This window comes from Trichosurus vulpecula, chromosome 3 (assembly GCF_011100635.1).
Source record: "Trichosurus vulpecula isolate mTriVul1 chromosome 3, mTriVul1.pri, whole genome shotgun sequence".
In the NCBI taxonomy this organism is placed as follows: domain Eukaryota; kingdom Metazoa; phylum Chordata; class Mammalia; order Diprotodontia; family Phalangeridae; genus Trichosurus; species Trichosurus vulpecula.
The window spans coordinates 407,618,471-407,643,688 of NC_050575.1; the positions used below are offsets into that span (position 1 = coordinate 407,618,471).

The 25,218-nt window shown below is 41.4% G+C and overlaps 1 gene segment (V, D, J or C); it reads right to left on the reverse strand.

The window, feature by feature from the left end:
* Positions 1–2,963: 2,963 nt before the first annotated feature.
* On the reverse strand, positions 2,964–19,812 carry LOC118842757. The segment is given in 2 exon segments: positions 2,964–3,280; positions 19,665–19,812. Coding segments are annotated over 2 exon segments (465 nt in total).
* Positions 19,813–25,218: the final 5,406 nt, after the last annotated feature.

The window sequence follows — 25,218 nt, forward strand, 5'->3', positions numbered from 1 at the left end:
GAAAGAAATCCAGATGAGAAATGGTCACAGCCACAGGCTCTTCCTTTAAGACCCAGAAATTGTGCTTTGTAAACTTTAACTTTAAACTCCTAACCCTCTCCCTCAGTCAGCCAGCTGCTGGTGCCCCAGGAATAACTCTCCATTTTTATTCCACAAGGCTGGGCTTTACAGTGGGGGATGTGTAAAGAACATCATAATGAAACAGCTGCAGTTTTTCTATTCACTATTGTTTTGGAGAATGAATTGTAGAGCAATTCTAGGAAACTTAAGAAATTCATCCTAACTAAATCAACATATAATACACTACTGATTTCCTTCAAATAAAAATTGGTAATCACTTAAAATGAGGGAACATATGTTAGAATATGTGGATGAGGAATAAAATTGAAAGAGTCAATGATTGTAGACTACAGAGAATCCTTCTCCCTCTACAGCCTTTGTATGTTCTTTGAGGAAAGATGTACTAGGAGCTGGACAGGATAGGCACCAAGTAAGGTGACATAAATAAGATACTGACCATAATTTACAGAGACAGGAAATTATTCATTACTGATGCAAGACTCTTTCCTGTATCAGTTCCCTGTATGGTCAGACTACTCATTTGTCTGAGCAAACAACAGAGGTGAGATATGCATTTAAAACAATTCCATCTCGACATGTTCAACAACTTATTGACACTGAATAATCAAGTGACAGAAATTGATGCCTTCATCAATTCCAATGACTTCGTATGACTGCTCACTCTATGATACTCTATTGTCATATGAAGGAGACCAAAGGAGACTGACAAGCGCCCCCAAAGTGGGGAAATACTTCATTTATTTGCCAATTGGGCAAAGATGGAAGTCGGGGGCAATAACGGTTTGGAGTATAAGGGCATTTACAGAATTTTCTGAAGAAGAATTATAAGCCGTATCACCTCATTGATGATGATGATGATGATGAGAGAGAGGAAGAAGCAGACTCAGGGAAAAAACAGCTCATGACAGTATTTGACAATGTCCAGATGTTATTTAGGGATAAAAGTGGGTGGAGGGAAAGAGGAGGAGGAGAAGGAGGAGTTAGATTTCAGCCTCGTTTGAGAGATGAGAAAACTGACAAGATGAAGAAATTTTCCCAAGGTCTAGTAAGTGGCTGTGCTACTAGTTCCTTTACCTTCAAATTCTCCCCGCCCCCTGCCACCTTTTCCACTCCCCTTCCCTGGAGATGGAATACCATGTATAGGCCATTACACGTAGACCATATTGACTCGAATTTAGAATTTATAAAATAGAGTAAAGTATAATGATCCTTATCTGTCTGGTTTTCCTAGTTTTGTTTAGGGAAGTCAGGGGAGAGGAATCTGGAAGGGAAGAAGAAACGGAAACAAAGAATTATTAAGAAGGGGTAGATTAAAGTATATCATGCAAAATCTCAGCTCAAAACTATGGCAGATAGGTGGTGCAGTGAGTAGAGCACCCACCCTGGAGTCAGGAGGACCTGAGTTCAAATCCGGCCTCAGACACTTGACACACTTACTAACCGTGTGACCTTGGGCAAGTCACTGAACCCCAATTGCCCTGCCTTCCCCTCTCCAAAAAAAAGTAAAATAAAAAAAGTATGGCAGGTGCCAAGAGAACCAGACAATTGTTGGATGATTCATAAGCTCCACTGTGTCCTGGTGATGTCCAGAAAAGGGAAGAAGGGTCCCAATGGTTTGGAGGGAGCCCTGGAAGTGCACTTATGAAGGACATGACAAAAGGGGCATCATTGCATAGGCAGGGCTGACAGAGTTGCCATTGACACACCTGGAAGGACCAGACTCCAGTGAGTGTTGGGCAGACTGCCATGCTTTCATGGTATTCTGCCTTAGTGAAACCATAAATCAACACAGTCAAACAAAATGAATCCACAGAGTACCCATGCCTTATATGTATGTCTCTGTACTTTGTGTCCATCCCTTCTCAGTTGAGAGGTGGGTAACCCACTTCATCATAGGTCCCAGTGTCTAGTCTTGCCCTGGTCAAAGCACCTCTGGATTAATGCTTTCCTTCCTGGGTGCCCCACTTTAGAACGGACTCATACAGGTTGGCGTCCAGGCAGAACAAGGCAGCCAGGTTGGGAAAAGGACCAGAGGCCAAGAGAAGGAAGGTTGCCTGAAGGATACTTGGGGGAGGACCACCAAGGGGCCGTGTAAGGACTGCCTTCAAGCACCCAAAAGGCAGATGGATATGACTTCTTCTGCCTGGATGCAAACCACAGAAAGATAAGCAGAGAGTGGAAGATGCAGTGAGGCAGGCTTTAGGTATAAACTGAGAACAGATTCCTTGGCAACGAGAACCATGTAAAAGTGTAACTGATGATCCATTACTGGAGGAGGCAATAATAACAACAGTGAACATTTCTCTAGTGCTTACTAAGTGCCAGGCACAGTGGTAGGCACTTTTACTGTTATTATCTCACTGGACCCTCACGACACCCCTGGTGGTTGGTGCTATTATGATTCCCATTTTCCAGATGAGAAAACTAGGGCAAACAGAGGTTAAGTGACTTGCCTAGCATGACACAGCTAGGAAGTGTCTGAAGCTGGATTTGAACTCAGGTTTTTTTGATAACAAGGCTTGCTGTACCCACAGCATTACCCAGCTCCCTTGGTAGCTAAATCTCCTGCACTGGAGGTCTTCACTCAATGGCTGTAAGAATGCTTGTTGAAGATTTAGAAAGGGGACTTAGGGTCAGCTGTGGGTTAGAGAAATGCACTATTGGGATGTCATCTCATCTTTTAGATTGTGTCACTCCATGATTCTTGTCTGTGAATGAAATCCAGCTCAGAAATGGTCATAGCCACAGACTCTTCCTCTGAGAACAAGAAACCTCTCCCTACCTGAGACAGCCCAGAGAAGCTACTCCTGACCCAGCTGTGGGGAAAGAGAGGGCCCTGGGCAGTGATGCCTCCCTCAGCAGCTGCCCGGGTAGGTTTTTGTTCAGAGCTGTAGCACTGTGGGAGGCCAGTTATAGGCATGCTGACAGTAGTAGACTGCAGCATCCTCAGCCTCCACATTGCTGATTTTGAGGGAGAAATCTGTCCCAGAGCCACTGCCACTGAACCGTGATGGGGCTCCAGATTGCAGGGTGGAAGCATATCTAATGATGAGCCTGGGAGCCTGGCCTGCTTTCTGTTGGTACCAGTGTAGGTTATTGCTAATGCCCTGACTGGCCGTGCAGGACAAAGAAACTGTCTCTCCTGGAGACACAGACACGGAGGCTGGAGACTGGGTGAGCTCAATGGCCCCTCTGGCACCTGGAATCACAAACACAAGGTAAATAATGAGAAAAATGTAGGTCTGTACTTGCTGCAGGAGGAATCTCTCTGACAGTGTTGAGAATGAAACCTTGCTGTGCAGGGCCCTGCCCTCTTGATCACCAGTGAAACGCCCCCATTTCTCTCTGACCCTCAGAATCCCACACATTCTGAGTTCTGCCCAGAGGAATAAAAGACAGGGCTGTCTCCGCTCTTCCTGGCTCACCTGGGATCCAGAGAAACAGAACAAAGAGCAGCTGAGCCTGGGACCCCATCTCCATGTGCTTGAGCTCTGAGCTGCCCAGCATCTTCCTCCCCAGCTGCCTTTTTGTAGCTGCTCTCATCAGCAGCTTCAGGGTCTGGGAGTGAGCTATGCAAAACAGCTCAGGGAGGGAGGCTTCTACCCAAAGGACAGGCCCCAGTCATCTGGCCTCTTGGATAACCCAGAACCGTGAGCTGTGTGAGTTCAGCATTGCCCTTGTGGGACCTTGGGATGGGGGTATCCCTGTGGTATTAGATACTACCCTGTCCCCCTGAGCTCTGAAAACCTCAAAGGTGGCATAAAAGCTCTGGACCAGACTTGGACCCGCATGGCAGTGATTTACATATATGTCCAGTGACTTTAACAGGGTTACCCTCCATTCTAGACTGAAGCACCCACCCATCATTCATGATTCTTATTGCACTCTCTACCAATCACGGTAATTAGTATGAGTGCCTGATCATCGTGAAGAATTTGTAGGTATTAGAGTTGGTACAACAAAAGGAAGTCATTTCCTAGTGTTCATACAAATATTGTAGGATTTCCTCCCCATTTGCACAATTATCACAACTACTGAAGACATTTCTGGCTACTAAAGTCCTTAGCAATGGCACATGGTTCAGCCTCAGCCACTGAGGTAGTTTGATTAGAAGAAATTACATTAATGAAGAGAAATTACCATCACTTTGCTGCTGCACCCTGATGACCGTGAAGCCTTTCCATCCAAGATGAAGCTGAAATCTCCCCTGTGGGAAATCTCCCCATATTGCAGGGTGGGCTGCTGGAGAGTAGAGACCATCTTAGAGCTTCACTTGGGTCTCCAGCTCTTAGCACAGTGTTTTGTCCATCACAAATACCTAATCAGTATTTTATTTTTGATTCATTGATTTATTCATTTATGAAAAGTTCCGTGTCTTTGGATGGGCCTCCAATTTTTTTTTAAAAACCCCTAAGGTCATATGTTTCACAATTTAGAATTTTATATACAAGTTAAAGGAAACTTCTCTCACAGCAGCCTCTCCTCAGAGACTTGGCTAGGGCTCCCTCAGGGCATCAGAGCTTCTCTCCATCACTGCTCCTTTCTCTTGCCCCTCAGTGGTTCCCTGGTGCCTGGTCATGGCTGGGCTTAGTAGCTGCCCGGTAACTGTCCCTCATTGCTCCTCCCCATGTTTGTTTCCTGTCTGTTCCCCCTGCACAGTCCAATAGCCATACTCTGCTCACAGGAAATGAGAGGCCTTTTCTCACAGTTAGACCCTGGCCCCTGGTGTCAATAATCCTGTCCTCTGCCTCTAGCTGACAGTTCTCTCTTTTGCTCCAGGATCAGATCTATTACTCTTCTGGGATGTTGGGAAGAACAGTGGGGATACTTTTACAGATTAAAAGTACCCCCCCCCCACCCCAGACAAGAGTATTTCCATTATTTTGAAACCAATGCTGTCTAGAGATGGCTGGGTGGTGCAGTGGATAGGGTACTGACTTGGAATCAGGAAAGCCTGAATTCAAATCCAGCCTCAGACACTTACTGGTTGTGAAACCCTGGACAAGTCACTTTTCCTCTGTCTATTTTAGCTTCCTCATGTCCATATCGGGATAAAAATGGCAAACACCTCCCAGTGTGGGTGTGTGGAGGAAAAGTATTAATATTTTATAGAATATTTTGTAAACTTTAACTTCAAACTCCTAGCATTCTCCTCCAGGCAGCCAGCTGCCAGTGTCTCAGGAGTAGCTCTCCATTTTTATTTCACAAGAATGGCCTGGGCATTTTACAGAGGGGCATGTGTAAAGAACATCATAGCAAAACAACTGGACTTTATCCACTCACTATTGTTTTGAAGAAGAAACTTTAGAGAAATTCTAGGAAACTTAAGAAATCCTTCTACACTAAATCAACATATGATTACCTACACATCTTCAATTAAAAATTGGGAATCAATTAAAATGGAGGAAAATATGTTAGAATATGAGGAATAAGGAATGAAAGAGTCAAGGATTGGAGACTACAGAGAATCCTCCTCCCTCTAGAGCCTTCGTATTTTCTTTGAGAAAAGATGCTGGAGAATCAGGATATTATTAGCACCAAATAAATTAAAAATAAAATACTGATCATATTTTCCAGAGACAGGAAATCACTCACTCCTGAGGTGAGACTCATTACTGTTTCACTTCAGACTGCTTATTTGTTTGAGTAAATGAGAAAGGTGAGACATGCATTTAATCCCATTCCTTCTTGACATGGTCAAACCTGCTGTTGACAGGAAATAATCAGATGGCAGAAAATGACACTGGCTTCAACTGAAATGAGTTCATATGAACGTTAATCCCATGAAACTCTATTGTCATATAAAGAAGACCAAAAGAGACCAAAACATGCTAAAATAAGTGGGGAAATATTGAATTTACTTCCGAAGTGGACAAAGAGGAAGTCAAGGGCAATAACAGTGTGGATTATAAATTCATTTCCGAAGGAGAATTTAAAGAAGTATCATCTCATTGATGGTGATGATGATGATGATGAGAAAGAGCAAAAAGCAAATTAAGGAAAAAACCAGCTCAAGACACAATTTGACAATGTCCAGAGGCTATTTAGGGATAAAAGTAGATGGAGAGAAGGAGGAGGAGGAGGAAGAGAAGGAGGAATCAGATTTCAGCCTCCTTTTAGAGGCAAGAAAACTGACGATGAAGAAATTTGCCAAAGGTCTGGTAAGTGGCTGTGCTACTGGTTCAAATCCAGTTCCTTTACCTTCAAATCGCCACCCCACCTCCCCTCCCCCCCCATCCCCAACCCTTTCTCAGTGCCCCACCCTGGAGATGGAAGGCCATTACACCTAGACCAGATTGACTAGAATTTAGAATTCATAAAGGAGAGTAATGTGCAATAAACCTTGATTAATAGGTTAGAACCAGATTGTCAAAAGCCAATTGAATGAACTCTTGGTGCAGACTGGGTGATGGATATGGAGAAAGGAAGGAGGGGGAGGGGAAGGAAGTATACTTATTTTTTAAAAACAGATCTTTATTGATACCTTTTGTTTCTATATCTCTTAAGTTCTTGGCTAGTCTCTATGTTACACTGGTGTGATTGTGATACCAAGACAGTGAGGAAGGGCCTTGCACAGTAGATTGACCACATGAGATGAACTCCTATGAGAACAGGGCAAGAGGGGTGGCATAGGATCAATCCATTCATAAATCAGTTATCGTGGAGTAAGTACCTAATATGTGCTAGGCACTGGAGGTTCAAAATGAGGCTAAAGAACCCTTGTCCTCAAAGATCTTTAGTCAAATGAAATGTGTTGATTCTTTCTCCTCTAGCATTTAGGCAGGGTCTGTGTGTGGAGGGGAGGAATGGGGATTTTTTTTTCCAAAAAAGGTGTATAACTACTTATAAATTCTATCATATGACTATTTTGCTTATTAATTTTTTATTATGTTAAATTTTTGATATTAATTTATAAACATATCCCATCCAGTTCTTCTACTTACTAAGACTCCTCTTAAAATAAAAACTAAAGAAAGAAAGAAGGGGCAATGTTTTAAATTTGTTTTTCTTTTCAACAAAGGGAATCCATCCATATGGATCCATCCATAAATTCTGTATTATGAATACTTTATTTTGACTTAAATTTTTGATATATTTTAATAAATTCTTTATATTTATTTTTAATTACAATTTTTTTATTTTTAGTTTACAACACTCAGTTCTGCATGATTTTGAGTTCCAGATTTTCTTTCCCCCCTTTGTCCCCCTCCCCAAGACAGCATGGAATCTGATATATTTCTACATATAACTTCGCATTAAACTTATTTACACAGTAGTCAAATTGTAAAAGAAGAATTATGAGTAATGGAATGAATCATGAGAAAGAAGAAACAAAACCAAAAACACAAAAACAAAAGAGAAAAAAAGACAAAAGAAAAAAAAGGAGAGCAAATAGTTTGCCTCAATCTGCATTCAGACTCCATAGTTCTTTCTCTGGATGTAGATAGCTCTCTCCATCATGAGTCCATTGGAGTTGTCTTTGAACCTTGTATTGCTGAGAAGAGCCAAGTCTATCAAGGTTAGTCATCACAGAATCAATATATCCATGGCTGTGTATAATGTTCTCCTGGTTCTGCTCCACTCACTCCGCATTATATCACATAATCTTTTCCAGTTTATTATGAAGTCCATACCTTCCCCATTTCTTATAGCACAATAATATTCCATCACATTCATATACCACAACTTATTCAGCCATTCCCCAATTGATGGGCATCCCCTTGTGTTGGCAATTTCATCTTGCCCACCTGGCACACGATATTGCTTCAAAGTAATTATTTTAGAAGGTTCGGGCAAAGTGATTGGATCCATCTTGATTTTCCCCACTAAGACTGCATTAATGCCTATTTTCCTCACAGCAAATTGGTATTTCCCTTCGGGTAAATTTAAGGTCATACCCTTCAATATATCTATTCCAATGATGTATTCGGGAATAGGCACAATAACCACACTATATTCTTTGTTGGGCAATTGCCCAATTTTCATCATTAATTTAACTTGCCTGGCTGATATTTCAGTCCCTCCTAGTCCTGTAATGGTAATAGGAGTTCCATGGCTGAACTTGTCTGGATTTCCATAAATAAGGGTAGCCTCGGCCCCAGTATCTATTAATGCCTCAGTTACCATACTTGACCCATTTTTCCAATATATGGTCAAGTTAATGTGAGGTCTGCAATCCAGCCTGTGTATCTCCTTAACTTGGACTGGGGCTCGGCCTGTTCCCTAGTATTCCCTTTCTTGTGATTCACTTGGGTATGAAGGTTCAACGTCTGTAGCATTTGCAGGAGCAGTTCTTATTTCCCTATCTCTCCTGTTATCAAGTCCTTTATCCTGGTACATTCTGTACAATTCATTGGTTGGAATGCCATCTATCATTTCAAAACTTACCCCTGCTCTCAATAGAGCAGTAAACATTTCTTTCCTTGTTACTCTCTTTTGGCACCAAGTTTGCTGGTTATTCACCCTTCTCTCTCGAGGAGATCTATCCCTTCCCCAGTCACCTAAGTCATGTAACTGTAAAATCTTATTTATCACTGTTGTAAGATGGCTCCCTACTTCCCCAAGTAATAAAATCAAAATTAGTTGTTTATAAGCAGGGGGAGCTGTCCTAATTATTAAATTCCTATGAGGCAGTCCCATTGGATCATTGTAATATTTGTCTGCAGTTCCTATCATGATAGCAGTCTTCATTACCTCCTCCTTTAGTCTCATGATACAATCTCTAAGTGAATACCAGGGTCTGTGCTCAGTGGGCCACATAGAATCAGTAGCATTCTTATTGCATCCCACAGCGGCTAACGCCAACAGAGTAGTCCTGCTATCACCATCTCCTTGCTGATGATGTTCCCTAAAAGCTTGTTGAACTAGAGGATCATGGCTGATACCTATGAATCTCATACAGTCCCTCTTATCTACTGATATTCCACTGGCCCCTTGATCACTGAGTCTTACCATCCAAGGTATTAATGGTTCTCCTATTCCTTGGCTGAATCTACTCAAAATATCTGTGACCTCTTGCGGTGAAAAATCTTCCTGAATTTCCCTTGTAACTGAATCTTCACCTGGGGTTTCTGTCTTCCTCCTTTGTATGGGTCAAGCCCTTGTCTGATCATTTAACCATCTCCCATTCTCTGTGTGAGGGATGTCCTGAACCCTAGTAGTGTTTTGTGCCTCAGCCCCTAACGTTGTCTCATTTTCCCCCCACTCACTTCCCCTGCCACCATGGCAAGGACGAAGCAGGCAGTCAGGCTCTGTCTGGGCTGGGTTGGAATGCACTCTTGGCTTATTTGGTCTCCTGTTGCTCCTAGCCACATTAATAGAAAAGTTCTCATTTGAGTCAGTTTGTTCTCCTGCTATCTGAGATTCCCCTTCTTGCTGTGGGGTAGGAGTGCCCCCATCTCTTTCACTTAATCTCAATCTTTTGTATACTAGCCGGTAGGCTGATAACACTATCCAGCTTTGCCTAGATAGTGATGCCCCTGACTGAAACCCAACTTCTTGTAAACACCTTTCCAAATCCCTAGGATCTCCCCTCTGTAGCCTTGGTTCCCAGTTTTCACAGGGTCCAGCTTTTTTAGCCAATTCTTTTGCTAGGGAGGAATAAATTAGATCCTCCCACCCTGGGATATTCATCTCTTCTTCTGAAATTCTTCTGCTTCTAAATAGAGATCTTATACCTAGCGATCCCATCCTCATCGCCAAATGTATTAGGAGGGCAGAGTTTATAATCTCAAAGAGGATCATATATATATATATATATATATATGTCTGAAAGGTTTGGAACCGCTGGATATAAGAAACTCTCAAAGTAGGAGGCAGAAGAATCAAAGCATATATTTAGGCTCCACAGTAACCAACCCATGAACCAGCATCCCCATTTTTACGTATTGATCAAAAGCTTCCAGGCCCAATAAGTACGCCTCACAAGAGTAACCAGGAGGCTACAGAGAAGCATGATGGTGTAAAACAAAATCATGCTTCCCCCTCTATGGTAAAAAGATTACCCATTGGCCTCAAGTCCTTGTTCAGCTTCTTCCCGTAGGTCAGCTCTGCTACTGGCAGCTCCTGATTCAGCTTTGGCTGTGGCTGTAGCTATAGCAGCCTCTGGCTCCAACGGAAGCTGTTTTTAACCATCCGGCTTCTGTGGGGGTGTAAGGTTTGCCGGGTTAAGCACAGGTTCGTTCAATCTGCTTAAGCAAGGTGAAGGGGTTGACCAGGAAAGCACAGGTTCTTTCCATCAGCTTAAGCAAGGTGAAGGGGTTGACCAGGAAAGCACAGGTTCTTTCCATCAGCTTAAGCAAGGGAAGCAAGGTGAAGGGGCCGACAAGCTTACTCCAGTCCAACATACAAACAGCATTCAGTTCAGGGGAAAAAGCCAAACTAGTCAAGGGCACTTGTTGACTAAGTGCTAAGGAGCCCATTTTTGGTTGCCAACACACCCCTTGATTTCCAATTCTTTGCTACCACAAAAGAGCCACTATAATTTTTTTTATTTTCTATATTTCTAATAATACATTATATTTGTAGCTTTGTATTATATTATATATTATATTGTATTTATATATTTTATATATTTTTAAAAATACATACAGGTCCCTTTGCCACTTGTGTGATCTCTTTGGGATACATCCCTCGAAGTGGTATTGCTGTGGCAAAGGGCATGCACATTTTTTTTCCCAAGGGAAAAGGCAAAGTTTATTAAAGGTTTGCCATAATGGGTTGTCTTAAGAAATCCCACCCTTTGTGACACCTGTTTTCACAAGCGGGCCAGATTCAATCTGCTGAGCTAGATTGAATCTGAGCTTCTTCATGGAGGCAAGATGAGACTTATATACACAAAGATTGTGGGAGGGATTGAGGGGTGGTCTGGGGTGACTAGAGGAAGGGTTTAGGGAGCTTCTTGAGGAGGAGTCTAAGGAGGAGCTTGATGGGACTAAGATGAAGTGAGACTCCAGGGTGGGAAATAGTTGAAGGCTACCTGGTGATGAGACAATAAGAGAGCTAGGGTAACTGGGCTAGGGTATAGATATTTTGATCAGGATTAAGTGTGGGAAGCAGCTGGACAGTGGAAGGCTAGGCTAGGCAGAGACTTGGACCCAATGATAATGCAAGGCCCGTGGCCTTAGGGAAAGGCCACATCCAGTTGGAAGACTCAAAGAGAGTTCAAGGGGCCTCCCAGAGACTGTAATCCATCAGGTTCAAAGGGGTTCCCAGATACTGTAACCTCATCATTCCCCCCTCAAACAAATAGGACCCAAAGTCTTTTGGGGTACAAGGGGATTCCTACAGTCTAAACCCCATCATTTCCCTCTTAAACAAATGGGACCCAAATTATTTTGGGGTAAAGGGCAAAAGTCTCAGTTTATGAAATTTCTTCCTGCTGGCAAGGAGGGGTAGAACTGTCCCTGTCTCAATGGGTCCCATTCAAGGGGTACATAGTCTGAGCAGTCATCTGGAAGTTGATGTCTTGGAGCCTGCTGGAGTGATCCCTTTGTGATACAGCCCTAGAAGTGGTATTGCTGGGTCAAAGGGTATGAAGATTTTTATAGCCCTTTAGGCATAGTTCCAAATTGCTCTCCAGAGTGCCTGGATCAGTTCACAACTCCACCAGCAATGTAACAGTGTTCCAATTTTCCTAATCGTCTCCAGCACTTATCATTTATCAGTTTTTTCATTGTTAGAAACATACTCACATTGTCTAGGAATAAGCAAGACTCGTTGGGAAGTCAGGAACTTTTTAATTATAGTTTACATTTATTGCCCCCTGAATAAATGGGTACCTCCCTGAACAGAGTACAGGAGAAAGTACAAAGGACTCAGATGGAAGCCAGTCCTTTAATAGACCCTCACCTTGAATCTCCCGTCAGGCTTTTCATTGGCCAGATAGAACCCCCTGACTGCCTAGGTCATGGTCTCCTCAAATGGCTCATTTAAGCATGCATAAAAGCCTCTGACCTTTCACCTGACCCACCTGAGACCAGGTTTCTGCTAAAGCTGGAGTGGGGGAGGGGGGAAAGATACACCTTCAATTCTGTGGAAACAAAACCCGTCCTCCCATTTCTTACAGTCATTTTAGCCAATCTGACAGGAGAGATGTGGTACCTAAGATTTGTTTTGATTTGCACTTCTCTAATCAGTAGTGATTTCAAGCATTTTTTCATATCTCTATAGATATCTTTAATTTCTTCCTCTGAAAACTGCCTGTTCATATCCTTTGACCATTTCCCAATTGGGGAATGACTTATATTCCTATAAATTTGGCTCAGTTCCCTGCATAGTTTAGAGGTGAGGCCTTTATCAGAGACACTGGTTATGAAAATTCTTTCCCAAATTTCTGCTTCCCTCCTAGTCTTTGTTGCATTGGCTTTGTTTATACAAAAACTTTTCAATTTAACATAATCAAAATTATTCATTTTGCATTTTGTAATGCTCTCTATCTCTTGTTGTTTCATGAATTCTTTCCTTTCCCATAAATCTGATAGGTAAACTATTCTTTGCTCTCCCAAATTGCTTATAGTATCATCCTTTATTCATAAATCATGAACCCATTTTGACTTTATTTTGTTATATGGTGTAAGATATGAGTCTATGCCCAGTTTCTGCCCTACTGTTTTCCGATTTTCCCAGAAGTTTTTGTGAAATAGTGAATTCTTAGCCCAGAAGCTAGATTCTTTCAGTTTATCAAAGAGTAGATTGCTATAGTCGTTGACTACTACATCATGTGTACCTAACCTATTCCACTGATCCACCACTCTGTTTCTTAGCCAGTACCAAGTACTTTTGATGACTGCTGCTTTATAGTATAGTTTAATATCTGGTATTCCTAAGCTACCTTCCCTAGTATTTTCATTAATTCCCTAGATATTCTTGACCTCTTGTTCTTCCAGAGGAATTTTGCTATTATTTTATCCAGCTCTATAAAATAATTTTTTTTGTAGTTCACTTGGTATGGTGCTAAATAAGTAAATATATTTGGGTAAAATTGTCATTTTTATTATATTAGCTCGGCCTAACTGTGCGCAACCGATGTTTCTCCATCTATTTAGATGTGACTTTATTTGTGTGAAGTGTTTCGTAATTATGTTCATACAGGCCCTGGGTTTGTCTTGGTGTGTAGACTCCCAAATATTTTATATTGTCTACATTAGCTTTAAATAGAATTTCTCTTTCTATCTCTTGCTGTTGGGCTTTGTTAGTAATGTATAGGAATGCTGAGGATTTATTTGGGTTTCTTTTATAAACTGTAACTTTGCTAAAATTGCTTATTATTTCAAGTAGTTTTTTACTTGATTCTCTAGGATTCGTTAAGTAAATCATCACATCGTCCGCAAAAAGTGACAATTTAGTTTCTTCTTTGCCTATTCTACTTCCTTCAATTTCTTTTTCTTCTCTTATTGCTACAGCTAACATTTCTAGTACCAAATTGAATAATAAGGGTGATAATGGACATCCTTGTTTCCCCCCTGATCTTCTTGGGAATGCATCTAGCTTGTCCCCATTACAAATAATGCTCATTGATGGTTTTAGGTAGATGCTATTTTTAATTTTAAGGAAGGCTTCATTTATTCCTATGCTTTCTAGTGTTTTTAATAGGATTGGGTGTTGAATTTTGTCAAAGGCTTTTTCTGCATCTATTGAGATGATCATTGGTTTCTGCTAGTTTTGTTGTTGATATGATCAATAATGCTGATAGTTTTCCTAATGTTGATCCAGCCTTGCATTCCTAGAGTAAATCCTACCTGATCATAGTGTATCATTCTAATGATAAGTTGCTGCAATCTTTTTGCTAATGCTTTATTTTAATTTTTTGCATCAATATTCATTAGGGAAATTGGTCAATAATTTTCTTTCTTTGTTTTGACTTTTCCTGGTTTGGGTATCAGTACCATATTTGTATCATAAAAAGAATTTGGTAGGACTCCTTCTCTGCCTATTTTCCCAAATAGTTTAAAAAGTATAGGAATTAATTGTGCTTTAAATATTTGATAGAATTCACATGTAAAACCATCAGGCCCTGGAGATTTTTTCCTAGGGAGTTCATTGATGGCTTGCTCAATTTCTTTTTCTGAGATGGGGTTATTTAGGTATTTTACTTCTTCTTCTGTTAAGCTGGGCAATTTACATTTCTATAAGTATTCATCCATTTCCCTAAGGTTGTCAAATTTATGGGCACACAATTGGGCAAAATGATTCCTATTGCTTTAATTTCCTCTTCATGGGAGGTGAATTCACCCTTTTCATTTTTGATAGTGGTAATTTGATTTTCTTCTTTCTTTTTTAAAATCAAATTGACCAAAGATTTATCAATCTTATTGGTTTTTTCATAAAACCAGCTCTTGGTTTTATTTATTAATTTAATAATTTCTTTTTACTTGAATTTCATTGATCTCTCTTTTGAGTTTCAGTAACTCTAATTTGGTATTTAATTGGGGATTTTCAATTTGTTCTTTTTCTAGCTTTTTCATTTGCATGCCCAATTCATTGATCTAGTTTTTCTCTATTTTATTCATGTAAGCATTTAGAGATATAAAACTTCCCCTAAGTACTGCTTTTGCTGTGTCCCATAAATTTTAGTATGTTGTCTTGTTGTTGTCATTCTCTTGAATGAAGTTATTAATTGTTTCTGTGATTTGTTCTTTGGCCCACTCATTCTTTAGAATTAGGTTATTTAGTTTCCAATTAATTTTTAGTATATTTATCCATGGTTCTTTTTTACAAATAATTTTTATTATATCATGATCTGAAAAGTATGCATTGACTATTTCTGCCTTTCTGCACTGGACTGTGAGGGTTTTATGCCCCAGTATATGGTCAGTTTTTGAGTATGTGCCATGTGCCACTGACAAAAAGTATATTCTTTTTTATCTCCATTCAGTTTTCTCCAGAAGTCTATCATATATGCCTTTTCTAAAATTCTATTCACCTCCTTAACTTCTTTCTTGTTTATTTTGAGGTTAGATTTATCAAGTTCAGAGAGGGAGAGGTTGAGGTTCCCCACTAGTATAGTTTGGCTGTCTATTTCTTCCTGTAACTCCCTTAATTTCTCCTCTAAGAATCTGCATGCTGTACCACTTGGTGCATATATGTTGAATAATGACATTGCTTCATTGTTTGTGGTGCCTTTTAGCAAGACATAGTGTCCTTCCTCATTGCTTTTAATTAGAACTATCTTTGCTTTTGCTTTGCCTGAGATTGGGATTGCTACCCCTATTTCTTTACTTTAGGTGAAGCACAATGTACTATACTCCAGCCTTTTACCCTTACCCTGTATATATCCCCCTGTTTCAAATGTGTTTCTTGTAAACAACATACATTATGGCTTTTAATCCATTCTGCTATATACTTCTGTTTTATGGGAGAGTTCATCCCATTCACAATCACAGTTATGATTACTAACTGTGTCTTTTTCTCCATCCTATTTCCCCTCTGTTTATGCCTTTATTTCTCCTTTCTCCCTTCCCCTAATCAATAGAGTTTTGCTTTTGACTGTGGCCTTCCTCAGTTTACCCTCCCTCTTGATTCCCCTCCCTTATCTAACCTTTTTCCCCTTACTACTTCTTCTTTCCCTTCTGACCACACCCCTCCCTTTTCTTTCCCCTTTTCCCTCCTACTGCTTGTAGGCAAGTTTCATTTCTGTACTTATCAGGGTATGTTATTCCTTTCTTGAACCAAATCCGATGAGAGTAAAGTTCAAATACCGCTCTTCTCCCTCCCTTCTTTCCCTCTACTATAATATATTTTTGTGTCTCCTCATGTGATGTAATTTACCCTTTTCTACTACCTCCTTAGCTCTTTATATCTCTTAATTATATTTTTATCATTATATCAGTTATTTTATACTGATACCCACAATCTATGTATATCCCTTTCTATTGTCATAATAACTGTATTATTCTCAAGATAGACATATGTATTAAACATACATAAAACAAAATAATCCTATATAAGGATGTAACTAATTTGCCTTATTAGTTGACAAGAGTTCCCTCAACCCCCATTTTCCTTGAGTGTTGTATTTGAAGATCAAATTTTCCATTGAGCTCTAGCCTTTTCATCAGGAATGTCTGGAATTCCCTTATTTCATTGAATGTCTATCTCTTTTCCTGGACAATTATGCTCAATTTTGCTGGGTAGTTGATCCTTGGTTTTAGTCCAAGCTCCTTTGCCTTTCAGAATACCACATTTCAATTTCTCCTGTCATTTAATGCAGAAGGTGAAAGATCCTGTGTGATCCTGACTGTAGTTCCATGATATTTGAATTGCTTCTTTCTGAATACCTGCAGTATTTTCTCCTTGACCTGGTAGTTCTGGAATTTGGCTATAATATTTCTTGGAATTTTCAATTTGGGATCTCTTTCAGGGGGTGATTGGTGAATTGTTTTGATGACGATTTTGCCCTTTGGTTCTAGGACCTTGGGAAAGTTTTCCTTAAGGATTTCTTGGAAGATACTGTCGAGGCTTTTTTTATCATGGTGGTTTTCCAGTAGGTGAATAATTCTTAGATTGTCTCTCCTGGATCTATTTTCCAGATCAGTTGTTTTTCCAATCAGATATTCCACGTTTTCTTATATTTTTTCATTCTTTAGATTTTGTTTGACTGATTCTTGATGTCTCATAGAGTTCCTAACTTCTACTTCCCCAATTCTAATTTTTAAAGTATTGTTTTCTTCCTTTAGCCTCCAAATCTCCTTTTCCATTTGGTTGATTTTACTTTTCAATGAGACATTTTCCCCATTTGTATTCTGATTCTCCTTAACCATATTACCGATTTTACTTTTTAAGGATTTGTTTTCATCAGTGAATTTTTTTTTCATTTTACCATTTTTTCTTTTATCTCCTTTATTTTGTTTTTAAAGTCCTCCTTGAGTTCCTCCAGGAATGCTTTTTGGTCTGGGGACCAGTTCACTTTCCCTTTTGAGGTTTCAGATGTGGGCATAGTTTCCATGCTGTCCTCTTCTGAATTGGTATTTTGATCTTCCCTGTCTCCATAATAGTCTTTGAAAGCTTCTTAGTGTGCTTTTTCATGGTGTTTTTTTTTCTCCTGTCTTTTAAAGTGGATCTCTGTTTCTGGGGCTCAGGGGCCTCTGTCCCAAGTTTCCTGTCTTGGGATCTGTGGGCCTGCTCCCTGACTTTATGTGCTATGGCCTGTGGTTTCATGAGGTGTGGGGGAGGGGTAGTCTGGCTGCTGGGAGTCTCTTCTTCCCCAGGACTGCTCTACAGCACAGGTGGTCTCAGCTCTTATCTGTGCTGGTGTCTGCCATTTCCCCTGGCTGTGAAAAGGCATGTCTGGGGTCCTGGTGTTGACGTTTGTTAGCTCTATCCCCCTGGGGCTCAGTTACTTTCATTGATCTGCCGAGGTGAGGGCTGCTGGGATATGTCTCTTCCAGCAATAGTCTCCTTCCTCCACCACAAGAAGGGCCCTCTCCCGAAATTCTCTGGCTTTGTTTCTCCCTTGGTCATGTTCTCTTGGTTTATTCAAGGGGGGGATGAGAGCCATTTTACCTGGCCATCATGGCTCCCAGAAGTTCAAGAAGGCTAGTTTCAGACGTTTAGACTGTGGGTTGGAGGCCTCTGGGCTAGCTGCTCCCACAGTCACAGGCTCTGTGGTGGTGTCTCCTGTAACTCCAACGGACTCCCATCCTGGATTGAGAGGCCTGGGGCTCGATCCTGGCTGTAGCTGGTACTTCCACCCTTGGCCTGTTCTTGCTCCAGTGTTTCCCTCATACAGAGCTCTCCCAGACTGGGATGCTGGCTGGATTCCTCTGCTGTTTCCGGTTGGTTTGGTCTGGTTCTCTTCCATGTGTCCAAGTGCTCCTGCCCCTCCCAGTCTCCAAGTGGCTTCCAGCTTTCTCAAATCTGCTCAGATTCACTTTTTTAGATGTATCTGACAGAATTTGTGAGAGCTCCAGTAGTTCCTTCCTTTCACAGCACCATCTTGACTCCTCCCCCTTGATATCTTTTTTACATCAGCTTATAAATTTATCTCTACCTGTTCCTATATTTTAAAAAAATATACCAAATACGAAAAAAATAATAAGTAGGGGGTAACGGTTCAGTAAAACCAACCAGCACATCAACGCAATATAACAGAAGAGGTGAAACATCCAATTTCTCAACTGTACTCCCAACAACCTCTATCTTGCCATTGATGAAGCCTTTAGTTTTGTTGTGATGTTTTTGTTTTCATTTGTATCATTGAGGTCCTTATGTTGTTTACCTAGTGTTGCTTAGACAAGTCAATGGAGAACCATATGGCAGGGAAGAACAAATGGGAAGACAGAATTTTTAAGAAGGTGTAGACTAAAGTATATCTTGCAAAATGTCAGCTCAAAACTATGTCAGGTGGCAAGAGAACCAGAAAACTCTTGGATGATCCATATGCTCCACTGTGTCCTGGTGATGTCCAGAAAAGTGTAATTGATGATCCATTACTGGAGGTGGTAATAATAACAATAATAGTGAACATTTCTGTAGTGCTTACAAAGGACCAGGCACAGTGCTAGGCACTGTTTGGTATTATTATCTCACTAGACACTCACAACAACCTTAGGAGTTCATGTTATTATGATTCCCATTTTCCAGATGAGAAAACTAAAGCAAACTGAGGTTGAGTGACTGGCCCAGCATGACACAGCTAGGAAGTATCTGAGGCTGGATTTGAATTCAAGTCTTCTTGATGACATGCCTGCCCGTACCCACTGCATCACCCAGCTCTCTAGGTAGCTAGTGCCTGTGCTCTGGAGGTTTTCAAGCAATGTCTATAGGAATGCTTGTTAAAGATTTAGAAGGGGGACTTTTGGTCAGCTATGGGTTAGAGAAACCCACGTTTGGGATGTCATCTAATCATTTAGATTGTGTCACTCCATGATTCTTATCTGGGAAAGAAATCCAGATGAGAAATGGTCACAGCCACAGGCTCTTCCTTTAAGACCCAGAAATTGCACTCCTCTGAGGGAGCCTGCACAAGCTGCCCCTGACCCAGCTGTGGGGAAGGAGAAGGCCATAGGCAATGATGCCTCCCTCAGCAGCTGCCCAGGTAGGTTTTTGTTCAGAGCTGTAGCACTGTGGGAGGCCAGTTATAGCCCTGCTGACAGTAGTAGACTGCAGCATCCTCAGCCTCCACATTGCTGATTTTGAGGGAGAAATCTGTCCCAGCGTCACTGCCACTGAACCGCTATGGGGCTCCAGATTGCAGGGTGGAAGCATATCTAATGATGAGACTGGGAGCCTGGCCTGCTTTCTGTTGGTACCAGTGTAGGTTATTGCTAATGCCCTGACTGGCCCTGCAGGACAAGGTAACTGTCTCTCCTGGAGACACAGACACAGAGGCTGGAGACTGGGTGAGCTCAATGGCCCCTCTGGCACCTGGAATCACAAACACAAGACAAATAGTGAGAAAATGCAGGTCTGTACTGAAAGCAGGAGGAATCTCTCCGACACTTTTGAGAATTAAACCTTCCTTTACTGGACCCTGTCCCCATGGTCACCAGTGAAGAACCCCCTTTTCTCTCTGACCCTCAGAATCCCACACATTCTGCCCAGAGGGACAAAAGACAGGGCTGTCTCTGCTCTTCCTGGCTCACCTGGGATCCAGAGCAACAGGACAAAGAGCAGCTGAGCCTGGGACCCCATCTCCATGTGCCTGAGCTCTGAGCTGCCCAGCATCTTCCTCCCCAGCTGCCTTTTTGTAGCTTCTCTCGTCAGTAGCTTCAGGGTCTGGAAGTGAGCCATGCAAAACAGCTCGGGTAGGGAGGCAGGCTTCTGCCCAAAGGACAGGCCCCAGTGGTCTGGCCTCTTGCATGGCCATGAACCCTGAGCTGTGTGAGTGCAGCATTACCCTTCTGGGACCCTGGAATGGGGGTATCACTGTGGTGTTAGATCCTACCCTGTCCCCATGATCCCTGAAAACCCCAAAGATGGCAAGAAAGCTCAGCACCAGACTGGGACCAGCCTGGCTGTGATTCACATATATGTCCAGTGACTTCAACAGGGTTACTCTCCTCTCTAACCTGAAGTGCCCTCCTACCACTCATGAGTCTTTTTACCCACCGTACTAATTTACAGTGATTGTTATGAGTGTCTGATCATCATGAAGCATTTGTATGTGTTAGAGTTGGCACAAGAAAAGGAAGTCATTTCCTAGTGTTTATATAAATATTGTAGGATCTCCTCCCCATTTGCACAATTACCACAACTACTGAAGACATTGCTGGCTACCAAACTTCTTGGCAATGGCACATGGTTCAGCCTCAGCCATTGAGGTAGTTTGGTTAGAAGAAATTACATTAATGAAGAGAAATTGCCATCACTTTGCTGCTGCACCCTGATGACCGTGAAGCCTTTCCATCCAAGTTGCCGCAGAAATGTCCACTGTGGGACATCTCCTCATAATGAGGGTGAGCTCCTGGAGAGTAGGGAGCTTCACCTGGGTCTCCAGCTCTTAGCACAGTCTTTTTTCCATCACAAATGCCTAATCAGTATTTTTTTTTGATTCGTTGACTTATTAATTTATGAAAAGTGCCCTGTCTTTGGATGGGCCCTTACACTAAGGGAAAACTCATTTTTCTTCCTCATTGACTCTACACAGTTGACCTGGGAACATTGGGATTTGAATTCCCATGTGAACGGAGTAGCCACAGAATCCTTTAAAAACCATGTAGGTGAGGCCACTGGGTGGCACAGATAATAGATCACCATCTGTGGAGTCAGGAAGACCTGAATTCAAATGTGACCTCAGCCATTTAGTAGCTGTCAGGCTGTGTGACCTTGGGCAACTCACTTAACCCTATGGCCTCCAATTTTTTTTAAAAAACCTCTAAGGTCATATGTTTCACACTCTAGAATTTGATATACAAGTTAAATAAAACTTCCCTCACCTAGACCACAATGTCAACCACCAGTCAACAGCCTCTCCTCAGAGACTTGGTCAGCACTCCCCCAGGGCATCAGAGTTTCTCCATATCACTGCTCCTTTCTCTTGTCCTTCAGTGGCTCCCTGGTTCCCAGTCATGGCTGGGCTCAGTAACTGTCCAGTAACTGTCCCCCATTGCTCCTCCCCATCCTTGTTTCCTGTCTCTGTCCTCCCCTGCACAGTTCAATAGCCATATTCCGCTCACAGGAAATGGGATGCCTTTTCTCACAGTCAGACACTGGCCTAGTCCTCTCCTCCTCAGCCTCCAGCAGACAGTTTTCTCTTTTGCTTTAGGGTCAGATCTATTACTCTACTGGGATATTGAGAACAATAGTGGGGATACTTTTACAGATTAAAAATGTACCCACATACAAGAGTGTTTCCATGATTTTGAAACCAATGCTGTCTAGAGATGGCTAGGTGGTGCAGTGGATAGGGTACTGGACCTGCAGTCAGGAAGGCATGAATTCAAATCCATCCTTAGACACTTACAGGGTGTGAAATCCTGGAGGAGCCACTTTATCTATTTCAGTTTCCTCATATCTATATTTGGGTCTAAAATGGCACCTGCCTCCTAGTGTGAATGAAAGGAGCTAATATTTTTAAAACACTTTGTAAACTTTAACTTTAAACTCCTAACCCTCTCCCTCAGTCAGCCAGCTGCTGGTACCCCAGGAGTAACTCTCCATTTTTATTTCACAAGACTGGGCTTTACAGTGGGGGATGTGTAAAGAACATCATAATGAAACAGTTGCAGTTTTTCTATTCACTATTGTTTTGGAGAATGAATTGTAGAGCAATTCTAGGAAACTTAAGAAATTCATCCTAACTAAATCAACATATAATATGATACTCATTTTCTTCAATTAAAAATTGGGAATCACTTAAAATGGGGGATCATGTGTTAGAATATGTGGATGAGGAATAAAAAATGAAAGAGTCAAGGATTGTAGACTACAGAGAATCCTCCTCCCTCTAGAACCTTTGTATTTTGTTTGAGAACAGATGTAATGTAGGAGCTGGACAGGATAGGCACCAAATAAAGTGACATAAATAAGATACTGACCATAATTTACAGAGACAGGAAATTATTCATTACTGATGCAAGACTCTTTCCTGTATCAGTTCCCTGTATGGTCAGAGCACTTTTTGTCTGAGCAAACAACAGAGGTGAGATATGCATTTAAAACAATTCCATCTCGACATGTTCAACAACTTATTGACACTGAATAATCAGGTGACAGAAATTGATGCCTTCATCAATTCCAATGACTTCATATGACTGCTCACTCTATGAAACTCTATTGTCATATGAAGGAGACCAAAAGAGTCTAACAAGTGCCCCCAAAGTGGGGAAATACTTCATTTATTTGCCAGTTCGGTAAAGATGGAAGTCAGCGGGCAATAACGGTTTGGAGTATAAGGGCATTTACAGAATTTTCTGAAGAAGAATTATAAGCCGTATCACCTCATTGATCACGATGATGATGATGATGAGAGAGAGGAAGAAGCAGACTGAGGGAAAAACCAGCTCAAGACAGTATGTGACAATGTCCAGAAGTTATTTAGGGATAAAAGTGGGTAGAAAGAAGGAGGAGGAGGAGAAGGAGTAGTTAGATTTCAGCCTCATTTGAGAGATGAGAAAACTGACAAGATGAAGAATTTTTCCCAAGGTCTAGTAAGTGGCTGTGCTATTAGTTCCTTTACCTTCAAATCCTCCCCCCACCCCCACCACCACTTTTTCCACTCCCCTTCCCTGGAGATGGAATACCATGTATAGGCCATTACACTTAGACCAGACTGACTAGAATTTAGAATTCATAAAGGAGAGTAATGTGCAATAATCCTTGATTAATAGGTCACAACCAGATTGTGAAAAACCAAAGAAATGAGTCCTCTTGGTGGGGAGTGGAGGAATGGGTATGAAGCAAAGAAGGAGGGTGAGGGGAAGGGAGAATACTTATTTCTTAAAAACAGATCTTGATTGACACCTTTTGCTTTTATAACTCTTAAGTTCTTGGCTAGTCTCTATGTTCCACTGGTGTGATTGTGATGCCAAGAGAATGAGGAAGAGCCCATGAGACTGACCCCATGAGATGAACTCCTATGAGGACAGGACTAGGGGGTAGTATATGATCAATCAATTCATAAATCAATTATCATGGAGTAAGCACCTGATATGTGCTGGGCACTGGAGGTTCCAAATGAGGCTAAAGAGCCCTCATCCTCAAAGAACTTTATTCAAAACCCCATGTATTGGTTCGTTCTCCTCTACCATTTAGGCAGGCTGTGTGTGTGGGAGGGGAGGAATGGAGATTTGTTTTTTTCAAAAAAGGGTATAAAACTACTTACAAATTCTATCATATGATTATTTTGCTTATTGTGCTTTTTAAATTTTTTATTTTTATGTTAAACTTTTAATATTAATTTACAAATGTATCCCATCCTGTTCTTCTGCTCAGTAAGACCCCTCCTAAAACCAAAACTAAGAAATGAGAACGGGGACAAGGGTTTAAATTTGTTTTTCTTTTCAACCAAGAGAATCCGTCCATATAGATACATCCAGAAATGCTGTATTATGACTCCTTGATTTTAACTTAAATTTTTTGTTATCTTTTTTACATCAGCTTATAAATTTATCCCTGCCTGTTACTATTCTCAAAGAAATATAACAAATACTAAAAAATAAAAAGTATGGGGAACAGTTCAGTAAAACCAACCAGTACAACAACACAATATAACACAAAGGGTAAAGTTCCAGTTTCTCATCTCTTCTTCTAGGATAACCTTGGTCATTCCAGTGATGAAGAATTTCCATTTTGCTGTGATGTTTTTGTTTTCAATTACATCACTGAATCCTTATCTGTCCTGTTTTCCTAGTTTTGCTTAGAGAAGTCATCAGAGAGGCATCTGGCAGGAAAGAACAAATGGAAACAAAGGATTATTAAGAAGGGGTAGATTAAAGTATATCATGCAAAATTTCAGCTCAAAACTATGACAGGTGGCAAGAAAACCGGACAACAGTTGGATGATCCATATGCTCTACTGTGTACTGGTGATGTCCAGGAAAAGGAAGAAGGGCCCCAATGGTTTGGAGGGAGCCCTGGAAGTGCACTTAGGAAGGACACAACAAAAGGGGCATCATTGCATGGGCATTCCTGGCAGAGTTGCCATCAGCACAGCTGGAAGGACCAGACTCCAGTGAATATTGGGCAGACTGCCATGCTTTCATGATATTCTGCCTTAGTGAAACCATAAATTAACATAGTCAAACAAAATGAATCCACAGCGTACCCATGCCTGATATGTACGTCTCTGTACTTTGCGTCCATCCCTTCTCAGTTGAGAGGTGAGCAACCCACTTCATCATAGGTCCCAGAGTCTTCTAGCCTTGCCCTGGTGATAGCACCTTTGGAATAATGCTTTCTCTCCCGGTTGCCCCACTTAAAATGGACTCAGATAGACTTGTGTCCAGCCAGAACAAGGCAGCCAGGGTGGGGAAAGGACCAGAGGCCAAGAGAAGGAAGGTTGCCTAAAGGAAAAATGGATGCTTAGCTTGGGGGAGGACCACCATGGGTACATGTAAGAACTGCCTTCAAGCACCCAAAAAACAATTACAAGGAAGAGGGATATGACTTGTTCTGCCTGGTGCCAAACCACAGAAAGAGGAACAAAGGATTGAAGGTGCAGAGAGGCAGGCTTTAGACGTAAACCAAGAACAGACTCCCTGGCAATGAGAACCATGTAAAAGTGTAACTGATGATCCATTACTGGAGGTGGTAATAGTAATAATGGTGAACATTTCTCTAGTGCTTATTAAGTGCCAGGCACAGTGCTAGGCACTTTTACTGTTATTATCTCACTAGACCCTCACAACAACCCTAGGAGTTCATGCTATTATGATTCCCATTTTCCAGATGAGAAAACTAAGGCAAACAGGCATGAAGTGACGTGCCTAGCATAACACAGCTAGGAAGAGTCTAACTCTGGATTTGAACTCAGGTTTTCTTGATAATATACATATCTATACCCACAGTATCACCCAGCTCCCTAGGTAGCTAATCCCCCTGCTCTGGAGGTCTTCACACAATGGGTATAAGAACACTTGTTGAAGTTATAGAAAGGGAACTTTTGGTCAGGTAAGCGTTAGAGAAACCCACCTTTGGGATGTCATCTAATCATTTAGATTGTGTCACTCTATGATTCTTATCTGGGAAATGAATCCA